The sequence below is a fragment of the Cebus imitator genome, unplaced genomic scaffold (assembly GCF_001604975.1).
Source record: "Cebus imitator isolate Cc_AM_T3 unplaced genomic scaffold, Cebus_imitator-1.0 Scaffold158, whole genome shotgun sequence".
In the NCBI taxonomy this organism is placed as follows: Eukaryota; Metazoa; Chordata; class Mammalia; order Primates; family Cebidae; genus Cebus; species Cebus imitator.
Genome location: NW_016107473.1, coordinates 2,378,150 through 2,405,039, shown reverse-complemented (window position 1 = coordinate 2,405,039; position 26,890 = coordinate 2,378,150). Strand labels below are relative to the sequence as shown.

The 26,890-nt window shown below is 35.6% G+C and overlaps 1 protein-coding gene across 2 annotated transcripts in view; it reads right to left on the bottom strand.

Moving 5' to 3' along the window:
* The window catches only part of GPC6 (glypican 6), a 1,185,705-nt gene that overhangs the window by 857,821 nt on the left and 300,994 nt on the right, over positions 1–26,890 (bottom strand). For both annotated transcript variants that reach the window (XM_037743890.1, XM_017543582.2), the window contains exon 2: positions 15,383–15,541. In XM_037743890.1, coding sequence (XP_037599818.1) covers positions 15,383–15,541 — 159 coding nt within the window. The remainder of the gene's footprint in view (positions 1–15,382; positions 15,542–26,890) is intronic.

The window sequence follows — 26,890 nt, the reverse complement described above, 5'->3', positions numbered from 1 at the left end:
GCAAATGGCATATTTCTTAAAAAGTCTGCTCAGGCAGGAGCCCGTGACCTTTGGTCCCTGTTGGTAGAATGGATACTAAGGTTACCAGCTGGAAGTAAATGGAGATTTTAATTGAAACCTATACAACTATCTCCAACTGGGGGTTGAAGGAAAGCAAACTAGAGAGTCTTTCTAAGTTATCTAATGAGCACCCAGCATGACTTAGCTTCCTGCAAATGATCCTCCATTAGCCTGGGCTTGTTTTGCAAACAAATACTCAAATAAAAAACTGCTCAGCTCTTATACATTTGGCACTGTTTCCTAATATCAGTCCTATTAGTGAATGTGAAATATAAAGTGTAATTTAGGATCATGTTTATTTTTGTTTCCTGGGGAACATGGAAAAGAAAACAGTGTTAGAACATAAGAACTGCAAGACAAATATATATATATATATATATATATATATATATATATATATATATGGGTAGAGTATGTGATTATTGATATAAATGTGTATCGATCTTACTAAAATTTATTTTTTCATAGATGCAACTTTCTCTTCACTCCCAATCTGCTTAAAATATATGATACTTTCCCAGAACTTATTATTCCAGTGGAAGACATTAATTAGTCTTTAAATTTATTATCATCACTTTTAATAAAGGAGTTATTCATTTAATGTGAAATGTAAGCTATCAATATGGTTTACTCCACATGCATATGTTTGTTTAAATGGAAAGAAATATTTTGTGAAGACAAAAAGGTCATTAGTCCTTACCGCTCAAGTTATTTAGCCTTTCTAAAGGTTGCTGGTGCTTGCTTTCTTTCATTATATTACTTATTTTAAATCAACGTCACTCGTGAGGTTAAGGTACTTGACAACAATATCATTTTTCTTGATTGGTGTTCAAATACATAAGAAAGAGGCTTAAAAATGAAGTTACTGGACAAGAGAGCAGAAAACAAAGCCAAATTGGGGGGTTATATGAGCAAGAAAACAAACAGCTGACTTTTCTGTTTTGTTATCAAGTTAGCTTTTTTTATGTTCCTGCAAAATTAAGAGAGTTATGCTGGGTATTGAGCAAAATTCCTAACAAAGAAGGCAAATATATTGTGTGTGTTTGTTTGAGACTGAGTCTCACTCTGTTGTCCAGGCTACAGTGCAGTGGTGTGATCGTGGCTCATTGCAGCCTTGACTTTCTGGGATGAAGTGATTCTCCCTCTCTAGCCTACAAAGTAACTGGGACTACAGACACACGTCACCACACCTGGATAATTTTTGTTTTTTTGGAGAGATACAGTTTTGCTGTGTTACCCAGGCTGATCTCAAACTCCTGGGCTCAAGTGATCCACCTACCTTGGCTTCCCAAATTGCTGGGATTACAGGCAAGGGCTTAACTGCAAATATATTATTATTTTTTAAATTTCTTTAAAATCTATTCCTCAACTTTATCTAAACTGAAGGGCCCTTAAAACACGTTTCATGCAGATAAAGAAAGGAAGAGAAAAGAATCATATTAATCCAACAAAGAGACCTTAATAAAAACTCAATCAGAAGATTGTTGTCCTGTTTAAATTGAGTTCTGATATTTTCTGTGTAGACTGTGCCATGAAGGAACAGCATTACTCATTGGCAATAAATCCATTTAGGTGTGCAGGTAATACCTGGATCGTGTTTATTCTAAGGAATCTTAATACCTTGGCCTCTTCAAAAACTGCACAAATAAACTTGCTTCAATATTAACCATGATTAGTAAACCTTAGGATAAAGAAATGTCATCCAGCAATGCATCCTTCATTCAACCTTGGCATCATGCCAATGGTATACCATGCTATTGTGTATCACTCCATTCCTAATAATTTGAACAAATGATGATGTTAGCTGCCTTTAAGAATTATGCATTTTCTATGAGGATTTAAGGTTGCTGAGAATGCAACTATGAACAATCAATAGCTACTTAATAAACACTGTATAAATGTATAGTAAGTAAATATGCATGTCTTTTTATAAAGTAGACTTCAACAGAGCTCTGGAGGCTCTGGGATTTTCAATGATCTGAAAAAGCTGAGCACAGAAGTTGTTTGTATTCATCCTTCTCTAGTGGTCCATATACTACATCAATTGTGTACTAAATTGTTACTGAGAAAATTCAATTCATTACATGTACTGGGCAATTATCATTAGTTATGTGCCCAGCACTGTTGTTGGTTAGAATATCCATAGTGGGATCCTTGTCCTATATGTTTGTATATAATGCTGTGGGGAAAAACTTTACACAAGATATTTGAAACAAATATAATATTTTAAAAGAATAACATGAAATTTAGGTATTTCAGTACACATTTGCCTTTGAAATTAGAACAGGACACTATCATGAGAAAATTATAGAAGGACAACTAATTTCATTTACTGAGATGTGATATATATGACATGGCCCTCTGAGAGGTATCAACTTAATGGTCATTTTCATAATCAGATGAAGCACTTGCCCATTTTTGTGATAACATAATTCATATTAACTTTGGCGAGAAACCTGAAAAGTAGAACGGCACAGGACAAGAAATGACTACTCCTGAACCTACCACTCCCTGCAATCACTGATGAACATTTGCTGCACATGCTTTGAAGGGAGGGCCACTATGGTAGCAGGCTACATATAAAGAATTCTCAGACATAGGCCATACAAAAACCCACCTCAGTCATAGACCCTCCAGAGCACACTGTTTATTTAAAAATGATGTCATACAGACACATCCACTAAAGGATATATGGAACCAACTGAGTGCATTTTGCTCTCTAATCCACATGCCTGCTGTCAGCCATCAATTAAACACAACAAACCCCACAGTGTAAACCTGTTAATTGTTGTTCAACAGGAATTAAAATTTTTGTCTACATAACTTCAAACGCTACAGTCAATTCAATTATTTAAATGAAAATAAAACAAGCACACCCACTGATTTTTGGCGGAACAGACTTAATTTTCTACTTTTGAAACACATTCAAGGACCTTAATAATGGGTACCCTCCACTTTGATTCAGACCTCCTTTGTCTCATCCCATGGCATTATTCCTGTATCAATCATAATTCCCCATCTCCATGCCTTCAATCATATTTCTACATTTCTGAATCTTTCCTAAATTTCAAGAAGATTTTCATTCTGTCTTTTCACCAAGCCATGTATGGTCTCCTTGTCATGAACCAATTTCATTCTTTTCCATGATTTTATCTGCATTTTAACTTATGGTACCAATCAGCATTCTAGTTATTTATGCTCTTATCTAAGTGGCTTTACAGGAGTTTCAGCTCCTTATGGGTAAGAAAGTAAGCACTATGACAATGAAATGGATGAAGAGCAGAAATGAACCCTCATACATTACAAGCTCACTCTTTGCTAGACTCATGCTAGGCTTTTTATGTACATCATAGTTTGAAAACAGATATTATTGTACTCATTTTACAAATGAAAAAACAATATTTTTTTCCCAGAGAGTTTAAGAAACTTACAAGATCATTTTGTCAATACAATGCACCTCCTATATTTGAAACCTAGTCTGTCAAGATCCAAAGACTGTGCTATTCATATGGCTAAGATCTTTTAAAAATAAAACTTAACATAATGTCCTAAAGATCCTTCCTGAACTATGGAGAATGAATTAATGAATGAAGAAAAGACTGAAGACTGTTTAAGGCATCTAGAATCTATATGGGAAAAAATAAGAAATGACTGATTTAGAATCAGAAAGCAGAAAAATAATCTCAGCCATTGGAAGAAAAAATACCAATACATTTTGGGCATGTGGCTAGTAATTTAAAAATACATACAACTTATATTAGTTAAAATTGGCCCCCTAACTTCTTCAGTTTCAGAATGCATTCTGGAGTTCTATGCACCAGACAGAAGCTAAATCTTGAAACTGACAGAAGTTTCTGACTGATTGCTAATCACTATTTGTTAAGGGGACTTGGAACACTCAAGGCCTGTAGATATCCTTAGAAAGTACCTCTTTTAGTAACAGTTTTTCAGGCACTGTCCAGAGAATGAGGACAAGCCTGGCTGGGCTAATGATCAAGGGGACAAAGTCAGTAAACCTTGGACTAGTGGTCAAAGAGAACTTTTTAAACCTTTCTTATTATATGTTTTTATTTTCCTTAAATCTCTTCTTTCCTAAAACCATTACTTAATGGAGGAATTAATTTAAGTATTTCCTTAACCTATTTTTTAATATAAATCATAAGATATTACACAGGTCTTCAGAATTATATTACTGTAGTCTTCTACTTTTGCTCTAAATAGAGACAACCAACTCAATTATGGAAAAAGTAGCCCAGAGTTGTACTGACAAAATGTCATAAAGTATATGTGGTGGGAATATTACACCCAGAAAATAGGAAATTTCCTCACTCTCACAGACACTGGATTCTACTTTTCATTTTATAATTATAAACTATTTAACACAGGAATTAAGACTTCTGACTTATTTTATTTTTTTCAGAAGTTATTTGAATAAAGTTTAATGATACCAAATATTAATAATTTTACATTATATCCCTATCCCAGATTCCTTAGAGATCAGGTACTTTTCCTTCAATTAGGCATAGATTTAAAGTCATTTTAATCCTTTAACACATTCAAGTTAAGTTATATAAGTTTTCTACAATAAGCATACTTTACTTTTGAATCAAAGTGTACTATTAAAAAATATACATAGCTATACAATGGAGTACTAGTCAGCCATAAAAAGGATGAGATCCAGTCATGGATGGAACTGAAGGTCATTATGTTCAGTGAAATAAGCCAGGCACAGAAAGACAAATATCATATGCCCTCACTTATTTGTAGGATCTAAAAATCAATACAATTGAACCCACGGACATAGAGAGTAGCAGGATAGTTACCAGAGGCTGGGAAGGGAATTGGCGAGAGGGTGGGTGGGTGAAGAGGTGGGGATGGCTAACAGGTACAAAAAAATCATTATATAGAAAGAATAAATAAGACCTACTATTTGATAGCACAACAGAGTGACTACAGTCAACTGTGACGTAATTACAGTTAATTTTAAAATAAATTAGGGTATAATTGGACTGCCTATAACTTAAAGAATAAATGCTTGAGAGATAGATATCCCATTCTCTATGATGTGCTTATTTTGCATTGCACGCCTATACCAAAACATCTCATGTACCCCTCCCATATATATACTATGTACACACAAAAATTAAAAATAAAAAAATAAGATACTTGGCTTCAAAAAGCATTATCCTAGCAAAAAAAAGTAACCCCAAAATTAAAAAGTATTTTACAGATTGTGAAAAATAAATATGTATTAGGTCCTGTGAAATAGAAAATAAAGAGAAGGAGAATAATTGTGTAGTTCATAAATTTAAAAATGCAAAAATCCATGGTATACAACTGTAAAAGATAACATGAGTTGTTGATCTTGGGTGTAATCGTATAAATCACTGTCACAATTGAAAGGAAAACAGGGACATTTGGTTCATATATAAAAGTCATTGTCATTATTTGATGGGCAACAGTTGCTTAAATGCCACCTTAGATATGGAGACCTGTTATTGGTTGACCTTAACATGTCAGAGCAAAGATTCAAAAACTTCTGTCAAATTTCTGTGCCCCAGCTCTACATCCTGGTAACTAACCTAACAATTCCACGGAAGCCAGTGATAAGTGTGGTGGAGCAGACAACACTTGCTTCAGAACAGGAGATCCTTTCCGAGTTCAATCCAGACCTAAGAATCACAATCTTTGGTATTGAACCCAGTCTGTATATTAACTGATTCTCCAGGAAACTCATGCACATCTTAAACATTTCTTATTCATGCCTGTGTGTGTGTGTGTGTGTGTGTGTGTGTGTGTGTGAGAATGTGTGTGTGTGTATGCGCATACTTGCAATAGAGAAAAACACACTTATCCTGTTCTTTTACGATAAGGATCTCTACTTGCCATTAATCTAAGTAAAGGCAATCTTTGTCCAGGGAATTTAAAATAGTACTATTAAATCCACTGGTACCAATACCACTGATATCACATATGAATTCCAGGTTTATGGACCCTAAGAGTTCATGGATAATGAGAATTCAAGGCTCCCTATTTCTTCTGTCATAATTATTATAGGAACATAAGTAATTCATCTAGCTGGTCTGTGCCCTTGGGACTGCACAGGTTGCTACCATTGTCAGACAACACTGCAACATTATTAAATATGCTTCATCTTAAGTCAGGTATAGGAAGATAAAATAGAAATGGAAGACCTAATCTCTGAACTTAATGAGCTTAGACTTCAACAGGCAATAGGCAATGGATCATATTTTTTAGATGAATACAAGAACACTAAGTAAGTGAAAATGATAAGGTGTCAACTACAGAAGCATTAAGGAGAAAGAGACAAGAAGACTGAGAGAACTAAAGCCTGTAATGACCACAGAACTACTCTTTCAAAAGGAGAAAATATGCAAATAAATTTCCAAAAATAAAACAGAAGATGTGGAGAAATCTAATTTCTTTAAACATTCAAAGGCCTTGGAGCCCCGATTTCCTGCTATCTTACTTCAAAGTTTGCTTTTCATTTTCAAGTTATTTATATTCAACTAGACCACTAGGTAGGGAGGAAACAGTATGAAGACCATAAACTACTATAACTAGTTATCCCAAGGATATTTGTCCATTCAGTGAATATAATAAACCTTTGGCAAGAATAACAAATGGCAGATTCTGAAACTGTGATGAGTGATTTTTTTTAAATTTCTCTGAGCACTGTGGACAACACAGAATTATTCTTAGCTGGTCACTGGTTCTTCTTTCACGTTTGGGTTCAGTATCCTGTTCCTGTCTAAGGGAATACTTGGAATGATAGAAAATTAACTGCTTAGGCAAGCTATCTTTCCACATTTGTTAAAATGCCAAACCCCAAGAGCTCATGTTAGTGTTGGTCACTCATTAAAAAATCACTGAATGACAATGAAATGATATGGAAATGTTATTTGGAATGCATTTGATAATAAACACATTACATTGTCTTCTGAATCTTGCCAAAGTTCGTGTTTGGATACTTTCCTTATTTTGGTGTCCATATATATCTCACAAACAAAAGTTGAACATATTCAATCACACTTACCAAGGAGATTTAAAGATTAAGCATCATTTTAACAGGCCTGTTCATGTGGATAGATTAAAGATGTCATTTTCAGCGCAATAATAATAAAATACTGGATGGAAGCATAAGCTAAGTAGCCTTGAACTAAGTTAAAATCTTATAGGTTGTGTTCAGGTTTGCAATTTGAAAATGATGTGCTCTGTGTAATTTACTGTTGAATATACAAAATATTAGAGCAGCAACACAGGCTGACATTGTTCTGTATGTAGAATGGATTCACAGTCTGGTTATCTTCAGTCCTGTATATGTTCAAGTCAGCTCTCTTGCTCACTCGCTCTCTCTCTCTCATTTTTTTGTTTTTTGTTTGTTTGTTTGTTTGTGTTCTGAGACAGAGTCTCATTCTGTTGCCCAGGCTGGTGCGCAGTGGCACAATATCATATCACTGCAACCTCCCCCTTCTGGGTTCAAGCGATTCTTATGCCTCAGCCTCCTGAGTAGCTGGGATTACAGGCCTGCACCACTACACCTGGTTAATTTTTGTATGTGTTTTAGTAGAGACAGAGTTTTGTCACGTTGGCCAGGCTGGCCTCAAACTCCTGACCTCTGGTGATCCGCCCGCTTCAGTCTCCCAAAGTGTTGAGATTGCAGGCATGAGCCACTCTGCAGGCCAGCTGTCTCTCTTTGTTTTAAGTCTTTATCATGGAAATTCAGAATCTATGCACAACCCAGAATGTTCTATGAACTCCCCAAGGACTCATCAACCAGCTTCAACAATGAGCATCTTTCTGCCCATCTCATTCCTTTCTACCTGCCCACCTCAGGATTCCATCAGGACATCGTTGTATCATTTCAGATAAAGGTTCACTGAAATTATTTCTCTTATATTCTTAGAATACAAAAAGTATACAAATGCCATTCTTATGGCTTTACTCTCTCATTTGAAGAAAAAAAGGGAAATCTTACATTGGCTCAAGGGGAGAAGAAAAAATAATTTTTTATCCCAATTCCTTATCACTATAAAATGTAAAGAATCTCTTGATACCAAATCCCAGTGAGAGAGTGAGAGGTTTCTGCTCCATTTCCCACTGTCCCACTGCAGATCAGGCCTCACTAGAAATCCTGAGTTTACTGGCTTTATGTACACGTTGCAGTCAAACCAGTCTATACTGAGGTACTGTGTTCTCAGATCAGAAGACAGAACTGTTTCCAGGGAGCTCTAATTTACACCCCCATTAAATATTTTTTCTTGATTTTCATTAAAATAAGAAAATAAGTTTTCTCTATTCAGTGGCAGATCAATTTAACTTAAATAAAATTTCTCCTGTAATTTACCCATACTTACTCAAAGGATTAGTGAGCCTCTGTCAGAGAAAGGATACTTGTCTGCTCATTAACATTCATGACCAAGAATCCTTCTGGTAGAACTGGTTTCAGAGTCTGATAGAGCAATACTTAAAAGAAATTGGCTTGTCTGTGAAACAGCTGCTCAGCAAAGCCACCATGCAAGGGAATTGGTGATAATAAGATGATAATATTACAACCACATTGGGAGCATAATGTATTTCAAGCTACTGCGAGGTGTGTGGTAGGGGTCTTGGAATAAGAAAAAGATTAGAAGTCCATCACTGAAGCCAGAGCTGATGATTATCAGTGTGTAGCCTTAGTTTTCAAAGATCTGTCAAAGTTCAAAGGAGGAGAATGAGAGAGAGAGAGAGAGAGAGAGAGAGAGAGAGAGAGAGAGAAGGAGAAGGAGGAGGAGAGAAGGAAGGCATATTCCACTTGTACAAAGATCCGGGTTCTATATGCACCACAGTTAAAGGACCCCCTACCAGGATCTTCTCTTTCAGCACTATACAAATGCAAGGTGTTCTTGATTTATAAACCTCTTCAGTACTTCTGTGAAAGCCAAAATCTCTAGTTAGATGAGTTTTATTTGTGGAAGATCTGCCTGTTGGGAAACTTGGCAGATTACTTTCCAATGCCAGTGAGACTGCTTCTCTAATTTCTAAAACTCTGTTTAGCGCATTCTGATTTCAAGAGGAGTGTCCTTCAGATGGAAAACATGTCATGGAGGTGACAGCCCAACAAATATACAGAAGGCATTCAGCTAATTACTTCCTAGGATGATTAACATTATAAGCCCTATGAATTGCAGTTAACTATTATTCTGTGTAACCATTTAGGACAGCAGCAACACAGTACAAGGAAATATTATATCTATTTATCTGTATAATATTAATAATATAGAGGAATATGTGTTGTGTGGTGTGTGTGTGTGTGTGTATATAGTTATACGTGTATTTGTTAGTGTGTTAGAATATTGGAGGTAGCATGACAATTGCATCTGTCTTGCCATGACTTACTTAGAAAATAATTATTGTTATTAAATTCTTAGGGAATCTATTTTTTAAAAGTCAATGTGATCAGTAAAATATTGTTTGGGAGGTAGCAAGAGGCAGTCACTTGAGGACTATGGTAGATTAGGAGATAGAAATAATCATTCCTTTCCCCACCTCCACTTCCATGGGAGTAGGATAATCTCTTACTCCACTAATGAGAATTACCATGAGATTTGCTTTGGCTTATGGACATTAGGAAGTCAGTGTGGCCATTCTAATTTAGGCTTTAAGGGCCATTCTGACTCCACCTGTCTGTATTAGCATCTCCAAACTCCACTAAGAGAAAAACATGCTTAAGACAGAGTATTGCTCTCAAAAGAATAAGTTACATGTAGACTAGACCAGACCAAAATGACTCTAAATCCATAGAGTCAAGCCTACATGAGCACAGCTTCGAACGGCCAATCTCTAGTCAACCCAAAGATATATTAAGGAAAAAGTAACACTTCTTGTTTATGAAATTGTGTGTTTTTTGTTACAAAACAGTAGCCAGCTGGTGCAAGGAATAAAACATTGTGACAGAATATCTATACAATAGATATATGCTAAATGTCAATAAATAAACACTGTTGAAAGAAAGTCAACAGTAAATTATTGACAATATGTACTACAGAGTGTGGACTTGCATAAAAAATCTCTGAGGCATTTTGTCTCCTCTTGCCACTTGTTTAATTATCACAATCTTAAGACATTCTTTGCATATTGAACTGCAAGCTCTCCCAAACAGCCTTCTTGGATGCCAATAAATAGAAAACTTTCCTCCCTCCTCTTTCCAATGAAGTTCTACTTCAGCATGCAAGCAATTCTGCCTTTTTGACTCTTAGGTTTACACTTATGTCTCTGCCAAAAAGGTAAACTCCTTGACAGGCAATGACCAAATTATTAGTCACTTTTTAATCTATGACAATACTTGGTTAAGTGTCTTCTCTATGGTAGGCTCTAAATAAATGTTTTCAAATAGAAATCACACACGCATACAAAAAAAAATATCACCCTTGTGACAGAAAATATGAAAGATGCTACCACCATATGGGAAGCTATTTAGGGTTTTTTTGCTTTTCAAATAAGTGTATTCTCTGAGAAAATTAGGCCATATATTAGGGAAGTCATTACATTATTGTCATCTCTACAGTATATAGATGAGAAATGATATTTAAAAAGAAAACACAAGCAGATTTGCAGTGTAAAAATACTATGTCACTGTATATAAATTACTTCTGTGTCCTTCATGAGGATGGAAATTACTGTTCAATATTTTTATTTTGCTTTTAAAAATGCACTGGCTGCCAAAATCTCTGGACAAATGTATATCAATACAATACATTAATAAAAGCCAGGAAGGAAAGTTAAACAATAAGACCAAGAAGAACACACTAAACAAGAAACTTCATATGGAGCTCCAAATGTGAATTTGTTTCAGCTCAAATAAATCCAAAGGAAAAAAGTAACCTAAATAAAATATCCCTTCAACTAAATTTTCCTGCCCCTGAATAATCCATATTCCACAGACATTCTTAGAGGATAGGGTGTTAAGGCTCACACCGAGATAGGCACCACAAGGCATTGTGAGGTAAAAAGAAAAAAATAATGTATCTTCATTGATTCAATAAAGGTTTTTATAAAACGCACCCATTCCCCTTTAATTTAGGGACAAATTCCAATTTAATCCTGTTCCTGCCCTTCCCAAAGATATGGGTACATTCTTCACCCACCAATATTTCTGTTGTCCTTTTAAAGAAATTTTAGTAATTTTTCAACAGTACCCATTCAAAACAAATAAAAATTTAGAATTTCAATCAAGTATCGACTTCCTATATATAACTGACTATTTCTAATTCTGATATAAGTATTAGGTTACAGTCCTGGAGTCATCATTCTTAGTGGAAACTTGGCAAGTCGATTATTCTCTCAAAGCTCCGGATTCCTTGAGGGCTGGATTATATTTACGTGGGTATTGTTTTTTTGTTTTTTGGTTTTTTTTAATTTAAAACAAATCTTCCACTTTTCCCTGACAGTCATTTCCACATCCTCCCCACAATAACTGGGACAGGCCAGGCCCAGCAGTGTGAGATAGAGGAATAGGTGGTGTTGACCACAAGATGCCAGCACATCTGGGAACTGGAAAGGACTGGAGAGATAATGTGGTAGGTGGCTGAGAGCAGGGATCCAGGAGTGCTCAGCCTGGGATGGTATCCTGACTCTGCCATTTATTATAACATCCGGGTGATTGCATTGCAGTTTACTTCAAATATCTAGGGTTAAAATCTATGAAGGGCAGGCAACACAGTCAGATGTAGCTGAATATTTGCTGGTTCTCCATTTTCTCTAATACATGAGCTACTTGGTAGCACAACGGCAAAAGGGGACTTAAATACAAATGCCAGTTCGACAGGCCAGTCACTAAACATAAAAATGCTAAAAATGAGTGAGTACACGAAGACGATTCTCCCTTTGTCTATGTTTTAATATGCTTTTGCTTATCTGTTGCCTGGGGTGTTTGGCAGAGGAGAGGAAGGTGAAAAGGAAGGGAGTAATGTGATCCTTCTGCCTGGTGGACTAGGTTGGGTCTTCGTCCAAAATTTTAATCCCAAGGAGCAACAGAAAAGCTGTGCTTGGCTACAGAGCATATTGGGAACATCTTTGTGTAGTTCGGAGAGAACTTTTGCAGTGGCCAGAACCCTGATCATATGGCAGGAGGCTTACAAGGATGTGCGATGACAGCCAGAAATTGAGATTTGGCAGGAGAAATAAGAAAGAAGCAAAGCAACAAATACCTTGTCAGACCCTTGGAAAAGCAATGTCAAGAAGCCTCCATTATATAGACTTTTATAATGACATTTTAATTCTGTATTCAAAAATTTAAAAAAGATATACAGCTATAAGAAAATTCTCTGTCAATGAATTAAAAGTTCTGGAATTTGTATTATATACTTTTAAAATTCATTGCCTCTCAGGTGCAAATGCTAGGCTAATCTTGGAGCTAAGCATAGAAACTTAGGAAGGTTGGGAAATAACTCATGTTAATTCCACTTTAACTTCCTACCATCCGATTAGTATTTCTAATTTTATAAATTATAAAATTGTGTCTCTTCTAAAGGTTACCAAAAAAATCAATTTTAAAAAGACAGGAAACTAAGACAATAAATAGAATGTGGTTTTAATTTAAGAATACTGGAATCTCAAATTTTATAACAGTCACCGCTGCCACAAAATAAAAAATTAAATGTAATCAAAGCATTTCTCATATAAGAAAAATGATAACCAGAGATTAATTATTATCAATGATTGAATTTAGCCTCCCTAAATATATCTTGGACTAGATCACATGTATCAGGTGTAATTTAAATTTCTGCTGTACTTAATAAAAACAGAAAGAAAAGTCATCAACCTTTCTTAATTTTAATTAAGCAGTGGTTTTTCATAAAGAGCATATAGTCAACAAAGACATACACAATCCAAATGACAAATTAAGAGAAAGTAGAAATTCTGAGAAAGTGGAAACAGAGGCAAAACATCCAAATAGATGGATGAAGATACTCCAACAATGATGCAAAATGACTAACCAAATAGGAAGTTACTAAAAATAAACTCAAAGTCCTTCATAGTACTATTGGTTTTATGTGGGAACATAAAATTCAGAGGGTGACACTCCATAACTGAACCTAAATAGTTCTTTTGTGCTCACAGCAACTGATATTCATCAATAAGGGATATGAGAAAGTATTTAGAAAAAAAGAAAATTTAAAAATGGAAAATTACCCACATGAATGCACAACCATTCGTGGAAGGTGACTTAGCAGGCTCACCTTTGAGATATAAGAAATTAAATCATACCATTGTACAACTGACCCTCATGAATCTGCCCAAAGAAAATAGCAGATATTATGACAGTGACCTTTTAATTGATTTATAATGTTATTATTATTTTAAGTCTAAGTGCTTCGGGAATCGAGATTATAGGATCACATTTAGATTCTCTTTTTTTCACTCTGGCTGAAAGCCTCCTCAAAAACAACAAAATCTTAATTCATCTCCCATCCAAGGCAATGCAACGGCAATAAAATAAGTAGTTGCTAAAGAATTTATCACCCCTTAGGTAAATCTAATCTTAGCAAAATCAATGTCCTGTCAAACTGATTGACATCATACGCCTGGGTACATTAGAACAATTCAAAATATACCTATATAAAGAAAGAAGGAGAGGGAATAAAAGACAGAATGGAGAACGGTTTCTTTAATGAGACAAACAAGATGTGGGATTAGGAATTATAGATGCAAAATATTAAGTTATTGATATAATACAAGAAGTATAAGGCTCAGTCTTGTTGAATGGCTTTGCTTGTTTTTTAAAAAATAATTCCCCATAAAGCTAGCTAATATTTATTTTTTTAAAAAAGAGTATATATTATTTACTATGAAAACTGCCCTGGAATTATTTTAACATCACTTTGCAGTACAGCTTTACAAACGCACTAGAGTTGTTTGTTTGTTTGTTTGTTTGTTTTTTCCCAAAGACGCAGGTCAAAATCAGTGGCAGCAGATCTTTACCACCTCCTTTATGTAGCAAACGACAAAACAGCTCAATTTGCTCTCCCTTGAAGTGAGAGAATGTTGTCCTCCAAACACAGAGTCCTGTCAGGGACTCCTGAATGTCACTGGATTTGTAATCTATAATCAAGAGCAACCCCTAAGTACTCCCTAGTTGCATTTAGGAGAACAACATTCACAGCATCACTGCTAAATAAGAAATTATTTTCATAAACGTCCACATATCAAGTTAAACATACTTGTAGAAAGATGAAGCCCCAGTCACTTACACAGAAAGTGTCACATCATTTTTACTGAAAATACCAGGTACACCTATCTTCTGTAACTTCGAGAACCTATTTGAAAAAGATTGGTGTTGCTTTAATAGTTTATAAACAGCAATAAAGTAGAACGTTTTACCTACCACACAGGAAAGTAAAAAGAAACATAAAAACTTTGGCCAACCTTTCTAAACTGGCTGTGCTGTACCTTGACTGAACTGAGAGAAGAAAATGAATAGCAGCTCTTTGCCCTAGGTTAATGTTGTAGGCCCAGTGATACCCAAAGACATTTCAACACAAGGTACAGATCTGGTTTACAATAACTCATAGTAAGGTACATTCGTTTCTCAGAGCACTAAAGATAATACACCATCTAAACATACTAAATATATTGTTATCATTATTGATGCTGTTTATAAAGAATAACACTACTTTGGAATATTTTCAAAATATTCAGTCTCTAATGAGAAAATTCAATGCTGAAATCTCAGTAATAATTACTTTGTAATATAAAAATCTGTATTTAACAAACAGAATATAGAAATAATATTGACTGCTTATAATCAGAATATCAAAAGAGAGTCCAAACCTTATATAGAATGAGCAACTGCAATGCAAAATGTGCTCTATGATTGCAATGGCAAAGTCTAAAGTAAAGTAATCTGTGTCACTGAGATTTAAAATAAGACTTTTCTCTTAAAAATGTGGTATTTCAAATAATCTTAAATTACACTTACTTTTTAAAAGAGAATCCCCCTATGAAAGCTAGACAAGCTGCAGTATACCAAAACCTGAATTAGAATTCCTCTAATAATGAAAACTGGAGCTAAATCTTTACAATAAATCTCACAGACAAAGCACAAATGCAAAACAGCTCTGTTAAACTAGGTTTTACCAAGACATTACTAAAAAAAAATACTGCCAAGAAAACTCATGCCTTTTCTAAAAATAGACAACGCTATAAATATTTAACAGGGACAGAAAAGCTCCCTCTTTATAAAAATATTTTTCATATGATACCAAGATTGTCATAGAAAAGTGCACCTATAACAAAGTGAAGTGAAAACCATTTCACCTACCGTCAAATTTCTTATGCCTGGACACAAAAGTGGTGCGCACAAAATGGCTCGTCTCTTCCACAAGGTTTTCAAACTCGAGTTTGCTCTGTTGGCTTAACTTGTCTTCCATTTCTGTGGTGCAGCATGTATATTCCTGAGGACAGATTCTTAAGTGTTCCCCTGCAATGAGAAGTTAAATGTCACTATTGCATTCCAAGGCCTTTTGGCAGATGTTGCAGATATCGCTTCCCTAACATTTCGCTCAAATCGCAGGGTACTTGTTCCATCTACTTCTCCAGCCATCCCCATGAACTCTATCTGGGCTACAGCACATCAGTGTATCTAATATTCCAAACACCTGGTGGACTTAAGTGGAACCTGATATTTAGTCTCTGTTCCTCATCATGTAAGTGAAGGTGCATTAAAAACTTCAAAATACCTTGGCATTTTTTCTTGTCTTTTATTGTTAATGCATCAAGTAAACATCAGGTGACACAAGATGTAATACAGCTATGTATGCTAGTCTTGAGAACTCTCAATTAAGGCAAAAGACAGTCCCATCACCAAAAGCAAGAAAAGATGGTAATTGTATCTTGGGTTCTCTTTCTGTGAGCCTGTCCCTGGGTATGCATCAGCTTTTCTCTAGGTTCAAGTCAGTGTGTTTTTAATGGTAGGCTACATGTGTCACACATTCTTTAAGGTGACATTTCTTGTCAGACAGAAAACATTATCCTGAAAGAAGGAAGTCACTGATGGGTATAATTAATGCTTACGTTATATGGAAATGTGGAATAAAAGGAATGAAAGGCTTGTATTTAATTCAACAGATCTATCTCTTGATACACCAGGCTATGTCTTTCGACAATATTGCTTTCTTTAGTGCTATTTGCAAGTAGAAGCCAATCCTTTGCTTCATGAAATTAAAATGGTCTGTTATTGCATAAAATGTGAATTTCCAATTGAAGCAGCTCAGTTAGTGTCAAAAATCTTTATCACAGCCTGTGGAGGGAAGAATGGAAATCTACCCAATGTCTTGCTAAATAAAACCAACAAATTGCTCCTGCTATTAAAGTCATTGTAGGACTCTGAAAACCAAATGAACAAAGTACTTGACTCTGTGATTAAAATTCATTTATAATGTTTAACAGTACTTATAAAAGTATGTCATATGACCTTGTGTGAAGTTTAGGGAGTCTCATGATTCCTCATGTAGTTGAAGGTTTAAGCTCCTACTTAAAACAATAGCAGAATAAAAAATAATGTTTACAGGTGTGTATTAACATTAGGTCTTTTGCCAGTTTGAAATCATTTTTTTTTAACTGTTGAGATGTTTGAGTTCCTAATTAAAAGACTACAAATGTCCCACAATTTTATGAAAAACAAATGCTCAACATCACTAATCATCAGGGAAATGTAAATCAAAACCACTATGAGGTATCATCTCATCCCACACAGGATGTCTGTTATCAGAACCATGAAAAATAACAAATGCTGGGGAGGATGCAGGGAAAAGGCAACTCATATACTGTCAGTGGAAAGGAAACTATGATAGCATCTATGAAGAATACTATGGAGGCTCCTCAAAAGACTACCAATAGAATTACTGTTTGATTCGGCAACCCACTCCTGGGTATTTATCTGAACAGAAGGAAATCGGTACATCAAAGAGACATTTGCGCCCCATGTTTAATGGAACACTACACAAAATAGCCAAGATATGGAATCAATCTAGGGGTCCAAAAACAAATGAATGGATAAAGAAAATGCGGCATAAGTACACGATGGAATACTATTCAGCTTTAAAAAGAATGATATCCTCACCACTGATTCCACAGAAATACAAACTACCATCAGGGATTACTACAAACAACTCTATGCACACAAACCAGTAAGCCTGGAAGAAATGGATAAAATCCTGGACACTGTACCCACCCAAACCTAAACCAGGAAGAAGTCAAAACCCTGAATAGACCAATAACAAGGGCCGAAGTTGAAGCAGCAATTAATAGCCGACCAACCAAAACAAGCCCAGGTCCAGATGGCTTTACAGCTGAATTCTACCAGACATAAAAAGAGGAGCTGGTACCACTCCTTCTGAAACTATTCCAAACAATCCAAAAAGAAGGAATACTTCCCAAATCAGACCAACATCATCCTGATACCAAAACCCAGCAGAGACTCAACAAAAAAAGAAAACTTCAGGCCAATATCCATGATGAACATAGATGTAAAATCTTCAATAAAATACTGGCAAACCAATTGCAATCGCACATGAAATAGCTTATCCATCACGATCAAGTAGGATTCATCCTGGGGATGCAAGATGGTTCAACATACACAAGTCTGTAAATGTAATCCACCACATAAACAGAACCAAAGAAAATAACCACATGATTATCTCAGTTGATGCAGAGAAGGCCTTTAACAAAATTCAACAGCCCTTTATGCTAAAAACTCTTAATAAACTAGGTATCAACAGAACATATCTCAAAATAATAAAAGCTATTTACAACAAACCGATAGCCAATATCATACCGAATGGGCAAAAACTGGAAGCATTCCCTTTGAAATATGGCACTAGAGAAGGGTGCCCTCTCTCACCACTCCTATTCAATATAGTATTGGAAATTCTAGCCAGAGCAACCAGGGAAGAAAAAGAAATAGAGTACTCAATTAGGAAAGGAGGAAGTCAAATTGTCTCTATTTGCAGATGACAGATTGTATATTTGGAAGACCCCATCGCCTCAGCCCAAAATCTCCTGAAACTGACAAGCAATTTCAGCAAAATCTCAGTATACAAAATCAATGTGCAGAAATCACAAACATTCCTATACACCAATAATAGATTTAAAGAGAGCCAAATCAAGAATGAATTGCCATTCACAATTGCTACAAAGAGAATCAAATACCTAGGAATACAACTAATAAAGGATGGAAAGGACCTCTTCAAGGAGAACTACAAACCACTGCTCAAGGAAATAAGAGAGGACACAAAGAGATGGAAAAACATTCCATGCTCATGGTTAGGAAGAATCAATATTGTGAAAATGGACATACTGCCCAAAGTAATTTATAGATTCAACACTATCCCCATCAAGCTACCTATGACCCTCTTCACAGAACTGGAAAAAAACCACCTTAAATTTCATATGGAACCAAAAGAGAGACCGCATAGCCAAGACAATTCTAAGCAAAAAGAACAGAGCTGGAGGCATCACGCTACCTGACTTCAAACTATGCTACAAGGCTACATTAATCAAAGCAGCACGGTGCTGGTACCAAAACAGAGATACAGACCAGTGGAACAGAACAGAGGCCTCAGAGGCAATGCCACACATCTACAACCATCTGATCTTTTGACAAACCTGACAAAAACAAGCAATGGGAAAAGGATTCCCTGTTTAATAAATGGCGTTGGTAAAACTGGCTAGCCATGTGCAGAAAGAAGAAACTTGACCCCTTTCTGACAACTTACACTAAAATTAACTCCAGATGGATTAAACTTAAACATAAGACCTAGCATCATAAAAAACCTAGAAGAAAACCTATGCAAAACCATTTAGGACATAGGCATAGGCAAGGACTTCATGACTAAAACACGAAAAACATTGGCAACAAAAGCCAAAATAGGCAAATAGGATCTAACTAAACTCCAGAGCTTCTGTACAGCAAAAGAAACAATCATTAGAATGAACCAGCAACCAACAGAATGGGAAAAAATTTTTGCAATCTACCCATCTAAAAAAGAGCAATATCCAGAATCTACAAAGAACTAAAACAGATTTACAAGAAAAAAACAAACCCATTCAAAAGTGGGCAAAGGACATGAACAGACACTTTTCAAAAGAAGACATTTATGAGGCCAATAAACATATGACAAAATGTTCATCATCACTCGTCATTAGAGAAATGCAAATCAAAAACACATTGAGATACCATCTCATGCTAGTTAGAATGGTGATCATTTAAAAATCTGGAGACAACAGATGCTGAAAAGGATGTGGAGAAATAGGAATACTTTTACACTGTTGGTGGGAGTGTGAATTAGTTCAACCATTGTGGAAATCAGTGTGGCAATTCCTCAAGGACATAGAAATAGAAATTACATTTGACCCAGCAATCTCATTACCAAGTATATACCCAAAGTATTATAAATCATTCTGTTGTAAAGACACATGCACACGTATATTTATAGTGGCACTGTTTACAATAGCAAAGACCTGGAATCAACCCAAATGCCCATCGGCAATAGACTGACAAGGAAAATTGGCACATATACACCATGGAATACTATGCAGCCATTAAAAACAATGAGTTTGTGTCCTTTTTAGGGACATGGTTGAATCTGGAAACCACAATTCTCAGCAAACTGACACAGAACAGAAAATCAAACACTGCATGTTCTCACTCATAGGCAGGTGTTGAACAATGAGAACACAGGGACACAGGGAGGGGAGCATCACACACTGGGTTCTGTTGGGGGGGGAATAGGGGAGGGACAATGAGGGGTAGGGAGGTTGGAGAGGGATAACATGGAGATAAATGCCAGATATAGGTGACGGGGGGATGAAACAGCAAACCATATTGCCATGTATATACCTATGCAACAATCCTGGATGTTCTGCACATGTACCCCAGAACCTAAACTGTAATAAAATATCTATTAAAAAAAGAATAATATCCTGTCTTTCACAGCAACATGAATGAAACCAGAGGACATTATGTTAAGTGACATAAGCCAAGAACAGAAAGTTAAACATCGCATATTCTGAATCATATTTAGAAGCTAAAAAAAGGATCTCATACAAGTTGAAAGCAGAACAGAGGATACTGGAGGCTAAAAAGAGTAAGGGAAAGGGGGGATGATAAGAAGATTTGTTACAGGATACAAAATTACAGCTAATAGGAGGAGTAAGTTCTATTGTTCTATGTCACTATAGGATAACTATAGCTAACAATACTATATTACACAGCTTCAAATGCTGGAAAGAGGGTATTGAATGTTCCCAACACAAAGACATTATAAATGTTGGAGATGACAGATACACTAATCACCCTGATCTGATCACTATACATTATATTTATCAAAAGATCACTATGCACCTCCCATAAATATATATAATTATTTTATGCCAATTAAAACAAAATTTTAAAAAAGATATATAATTTCTAGAAAGGAAGGAGACAAAAAATACATATGCATTTTTAAAAGAAAAGGAAATGCATTATTCTTGAAAATGATAGAGATCAAATTCAAGTTAATAATTTGCTCCTAGGAAGGAACAGGATTTGAGAGAAATACTCAAATACCTTTATCTATAATCTTTTATTTCTTAAGCTGCTTTGTGGATATATGTTACTTAATATATTATTTTCACTTTTTCTGTATGATAAAAATGTTTTGTAACAAAAACTTGGAAAAATGTTATTAAAGCTTAGCAGTCACTGCAGTTTTGCTAGAGAGTTTGGGGGTAGCTATGAAGAATGAAAAAGCAAGCAGCCTTGACCTTTAGATGCCAGCCTGGCACTCATGCTCCCGTTACACATAAACATTCTCACAGAATACCAACCTCAGACAAGACTGCTCTGTGACTACAATAAAATAGACCAAGTAAAACCACTTCATAGTTTTGTCTAACCACAGAAAACAAGATTACTGTGCCATTCAAAAAGTACCAAGCAGCTGGATTCCGTGGCTCATACTTGTAATCCCAGCACTATGGGAGGCCAAGGCGGGTGAATCACCTGAGGTCAGGAGTACAAGACCAGCCTGACCAACATAGAGAAACCACCACCTCTACTAAATATACAAAATTAGCCAGGCATGCTGGCACATGCTTGTAATCCCAGGTACTCAGGAGGCTGAGGCAGGAGAATTGCTTGAACCCAGGAGGCAGAGGCTGCAGTGAGCCGAGATCGTACCATTGCACCCCAGCCTGGGAAACAAGAGTGAAACTCCATATGCAAAAAAAAATACTAAATACCTCCTCCCTTGGCTAATATGATAGACTTCTTTACTAATCACAGATTTATCCTTGTGCTAGTCTTCCATTTTGTCAGCAAGACTTACTGAAATGCTTTATTATAGAATCACGTGCACTTTCTGACAGCATCCAATCCAGTTTGAGCCCCTGGCACTATGAAACCTCCCCTAAAACACACAACCAAAACCCATACCCTATAATAAATTCTTTCTGAGACCCTCTTCCTGGGGCATGGTTCTCCATGGTATATTCTTGGTCATGCAATATATGATAACTAAACCTGTACAACCACGTATTCCCGATCATCTTTCATGTGAAGATTTCGACAATACCAAAATGGACCAATGCAAGTTGTGAAATTTTTCCCAAAGTGATTACGATACCCACATCCCACTGAGAAGCATGGTTCTGGAGCTGAAGACCCTAGGATGGAATAAGTTGATTATCAAAAGCAAATGGTCCATCAATCACTAATTTTCTTTTTTATAAAATATCAAGCCCAAATTATAAGGATAAAAATTAAAAATACACCAGAAAAATCTCTAAGAGTTTTAATGACTTTTATATTGTCATGTATGATTTTTCTTAATAAAAGAATATTATAATGAAGATTCTGATCATATTCTCTTTTTATCATACGCATGATTATTTAAAAAATAGAACATTCAGTGGAGTCGTGGTTTATGGTGAAATAGATGATAAGGGCAGTGCATAAAGAGAAAATGTTTCCTGAAGGAAACAGAGTAAATTCATCAGTAGACCACCCAATACTGGGTTTTGTGAATACTACCCAAATAGTACGCGATTGTATTATTCAGTTTCTTTAACTCTACCTTGGTTGATGTTTTTCTGTGGATCTCAGTTAATTTCCTCATTTCTTAGGAATATAGAGGGAGCCCTCCCACTTTTTTGCATCACTATTTGAACAGTATTTCCATTTTCCATCACCTTAAGAAAGTTTAGGCAGCAAAAACGGGCTGATCCTGGCCTAATTTTATTCACGGCCAAGGGCACATAACCACCATCGTCAGCAATTTAAATTATCTCGCTGTCTCTTCACTTTCTCCATACTTACTTATCTATTCTCCATCTCCTCATATCTCCAGGTTTCTTACTGCCGGGGACACATGTAAAAATGAAGAAATGAGCTGACCTCTTAAGTGCATTTCCAGTTCTATGAACAATGTAATACTGCACTGAATTTTTAAGGCAGCTTCTTCATATACCTCCATGACCGTGAGCCTCTACATACATACACACATCACATAGATAATTTTGGTTTAAAGGTGCCACACTAAGAATAAGTACCCTTCTTTATTACGTGCTATAAATACTGATTTTGTAGGAGTGATTAGAGACTATGATGCCTCTTATCAGATCTAATTTCATGAATGTAGATCCATCAGGTTTCTTCCACAAACATCCCAAATACAACTAATCCCCTCGGGACATAAGATTTTTTTTTCTTTTGGTCAGGTTGCCACCATAATTCCTATGCTTTTTGCTGTAAGCTCAATTTTAACGATTCAGAAGCACAATGCAGCCCTCAGGCACTAAATCGTGAGAGATGGACATTTAACGTTTGTATAATAGAATAGGAATGGAGTAGGGAAAGGCAAGAAATAGAATAGGGGAGTTTAAAAATCGATTTATAACAGATTAGAGATAAGAATATTCTGCAAAGTTTATAATACTAAATATCCATGCAATGTATCTAACAATATGTGATTTTTGATCTCTAATGACTATAGAAGCAGACACTGGGCTATTGATTTCCAAACACATATGTCTAATACAGAGATCGGAAGAATTTGGATTTCAACATGTGTCTTGCCCTTCCCAGAAATCTTTATCCACTTACTACTAGAAGAAAAACTTAAGTATCTAGACATCAAGATTACCCTGACAGCTGAACAATGAACCAGAAACGTAACCACTACAATTTTTTTTTTTCCCACATAAAACCAGAAAGGGCTGATAGTTCCTTATGTTTCCACATGGCTGGGTGTTCCTTAAACTGCAGGTGGCTTAATGTCCAAAGAATATAGAATATCTTTCATCTTGCAAGATATCATGATTTACTCTTCCTCCACTCACTATGAAAGTGTGATTCATTTTTGAAAGTTATTTCATAGTTTATTTTGTATTTTTTTGAGATTTTTAAAATAACAAGCCTTCCTGATATTTTAAGTCTTTTATTTTAATTTTATATTTCCAGTGTCATATATCAGTAACAATTACATTAATATGGGTATTAAAAGGTGACATCATAATTTGATCTTACCACTTAGTAGCCATGTGATGTGAGAGGGAGATGTGAACATCTCAATTCCTCGTCTGTAAGAATGTAGATGATGATAACATGTTAGGCGATAAAAGAGGGAAAAGGTTTAGCAGAGCTTTGCAAATTTCCATTAAAATAAATATTTTAATTTTATAAACTTTAATATGAAATATATCTAAGTAATGATTTTAAAATGTTGCTGTAGGACATCAAATGTTTTTCTTTGCTATTATAATTTCTAATAAGTAAAAGTACAAAGATCCACATGTGTAAACACAGGAAATGACTAGATAAGAGGAAATGGGTTTCTTCAAAAAAATCAATCTACTATTATCTCATTATTATTAAAATTGATAATTGATTAATGTCAACAAAGTAATTCATTGAACGTATATGTTCTCCTAATTTTTGTTAAATTTAAGTGAATACAAACTTAGTATAGTAGATGCAAGATAATTTTCACCATTTTCAAAATTTTGCCAGATAAAAAAGTTAAATTAACAAGAAATATTTATCTGTTGAAAGGTGATATAACCTTCTTATATCAAGGCAAAAACAGTAAAGGTTTAGCAAGATGAAGTAATTAACAGTTGCTAATGTCTCTAAGCTAAGTTTAATGTTGCTAAGTTATGACAACAGCAAACTTATGAAAACTCTTTCTGGGAGGAAAAGAGACATAGATGTGTTGGGGTGGGTGGGCGATGGAGGTGTCTTCAGCAAACTTTCATGTCACGAAGTCCAAGTAGGCATCCCCCATTATTACCACTCATTCCGAAGAGCCCAGCAGCTCAACAGTTAACTCTCATGTGAAATATTTTCAATTTGTTTAAGTTATGACAAACAAATTGACAAAATGAAAATGTTGTTACCTAACTGTGTAATATTGCCTACAGTTATTTACTTTAAAAGGCTTCAGCATAAACACTGGTATGCGTGTGTATGCATGAACTTCATACCTTTAGGAGCATTTACCATTTACAGTACTTCAAACAGGAATCTGTACACTTGGGGTGGCTATAGCAAGCTTTCAAAAATTATTAACTAAATCAATACCAGGATTTACTAATGGGCAGAAGAGATGTTAAAAATAAATGTTCACAGGTCAAATTAGTGTTGTTCAAACTATGGGGTTGGCAGCATTATACACAATAACCAAAATGTTGAAACAAACCAAAACGCCCATCCACAGGTAAATGGAAACACAAATTCTAGTATACATATCAATGGACTATTATTCTGTCATAAAAAGTAATGCAGCACTAACACATGCTACAATGTGGGCATTATGTTAAGCAAAACAAGCCAATCACAAGAGGACAAAGACAACACAATTCCACTTATATGACGTGCCCGAAGTGGTCAAAATCATGCAGATGGAAAGTAGAAGGGTGGTTACCTGGGGCTAGGGGGTAGGAGAAAATGGAGAGCTACTGTTTCAAGATTATAGAATTTCAGTTAGGAAAGATGAAAAAATTCTAGAGTTGGAAAATGTTAAAGATTACACAATACGAATGCACTTGATGCCATTAAACATACTTGGCAAAATGGTTAAAATGGTAAATTTTATTTTTTATAAATATATATATATATATATATATGTATTTCAGCAAACTTTTTAAAAGTAAAAAAACTAAAAATTGAATTTGGCCAAAAAGGTTTTATAGACTACCCTCCTCCCACCGCATGAATGAAACTTGAGAATCACAGAGGCCTGGCAACCTAATTCCTTGATCTGGGATGCTAGTGTTATGTTCCCTGACCACCCAGGGAGAACTCTGCTCATCACTGGAACTTTGAAGCACAGCGGTGTTGGAAGATCACTGTGTCAGCCTTGAAGTAAATCTTTCATGCAAAGTGCTCGTTCGAGCATGAGGGAGAGAACACTGTGACATTCCCAAATATACAGGCTCATCACTGAGGTAAATAACTGAGTGTGTGGCTGAATTCAGTCTGAGCCTTGCTTTCTTTGTAACATGTTACTAGATAGGAAGGTAGTGGGAGAAGGGAAGCCTTGAAGTGTAGCTCTTCTCTTCCACTGATCTGAGGCTGCCGATATTCCCTAAAGCAGTCTGACAATCATGAATGATATAGAAGATAAGGAAAATTTGTTCTGCTTGAGTTTTGTTTTTTTCCTAAAAAAGTATCTGCAAACCATGGCTTCTGGATCATACACAGTACATCATCACCTGTTTTTCTAGGACGAGTGAGCCATGGTTGGGGAAAACGTATCATGAGACCCTTTTGACTATATGAGAGTTTAATGCAATTCAAATTTAGGTGTACTTAAAGTTCAAACAACACAGCCACAGTTTTTCGTTCATGGATTGCCTCTGACCACTTTGGCATTACAACAGCAGAGTAGTTATGGCAGAGACAATGTGACCAGCAATGCCTAAAATATTTACTTTGTGAAATCATGGCAGCTACTTTGCTGTATGAAGAATCCAACTCTATCTCTTTTTGTTCCAATTTCTCCAAACAGTAATAATTCATAATCTCAGCAGAACTACCTTCTGACACCTACAAGTATTTGATATAACAGTAAAATTATTCCAAAGTTATAACTTATGAAGGAGGAGAAAGTACAATCCTTTAAGAGCTTCCCACTCATATTTCTTTCTCAAATTGCCTAAGGTTCTTCATAATAGGTCTAATATATAATTAGATACAACCCCTAACTCAACTGCAAAGGAGCCAGACACCCCCAGGACCACTAATAATGAAATCAGGATAAAAGACCAAAAATCAGAAAATGGTAAAACTGACCCTACAATTAATTATAACCCTATTCATCAAATCTTTATTGGAAGCTTTCTATGGGCAAATCATTATGATAGGTTCATATCATACAAAAGCATGCAGGGCCATGGAACCACAATTACACAAGTTGACACTTTCTTAAGGCACTTGAAATTGATGCCAGAGAGTTCCTTGGGTTCCTGCATTTTTACAGAGCTCTTCACAAGCTCTAAAAAAAAAAAAAAAAGAAAAGAAAGAAAAAAAAATAGAAATTGCAGTTGTGAAAGAAGGGAGTTCTATTAGGATGTTGCAGAATGAGCTCAAGCACATATGATCAGACCATAAACTGTCATCTGTTTTCCAAAGAAGAAAAGATGAGACTGTCTCTCTCTCTGCATGCCTCTTTCAACTTACATGTTGCTTTTCACAAGATATTTTCCCAAATGCTTGCCCAGATGTTCATTTTCACTACAAGGTGCTGAGGTGACAGCAGAAATGTGATTCTGCCAGATCCCACTCCCT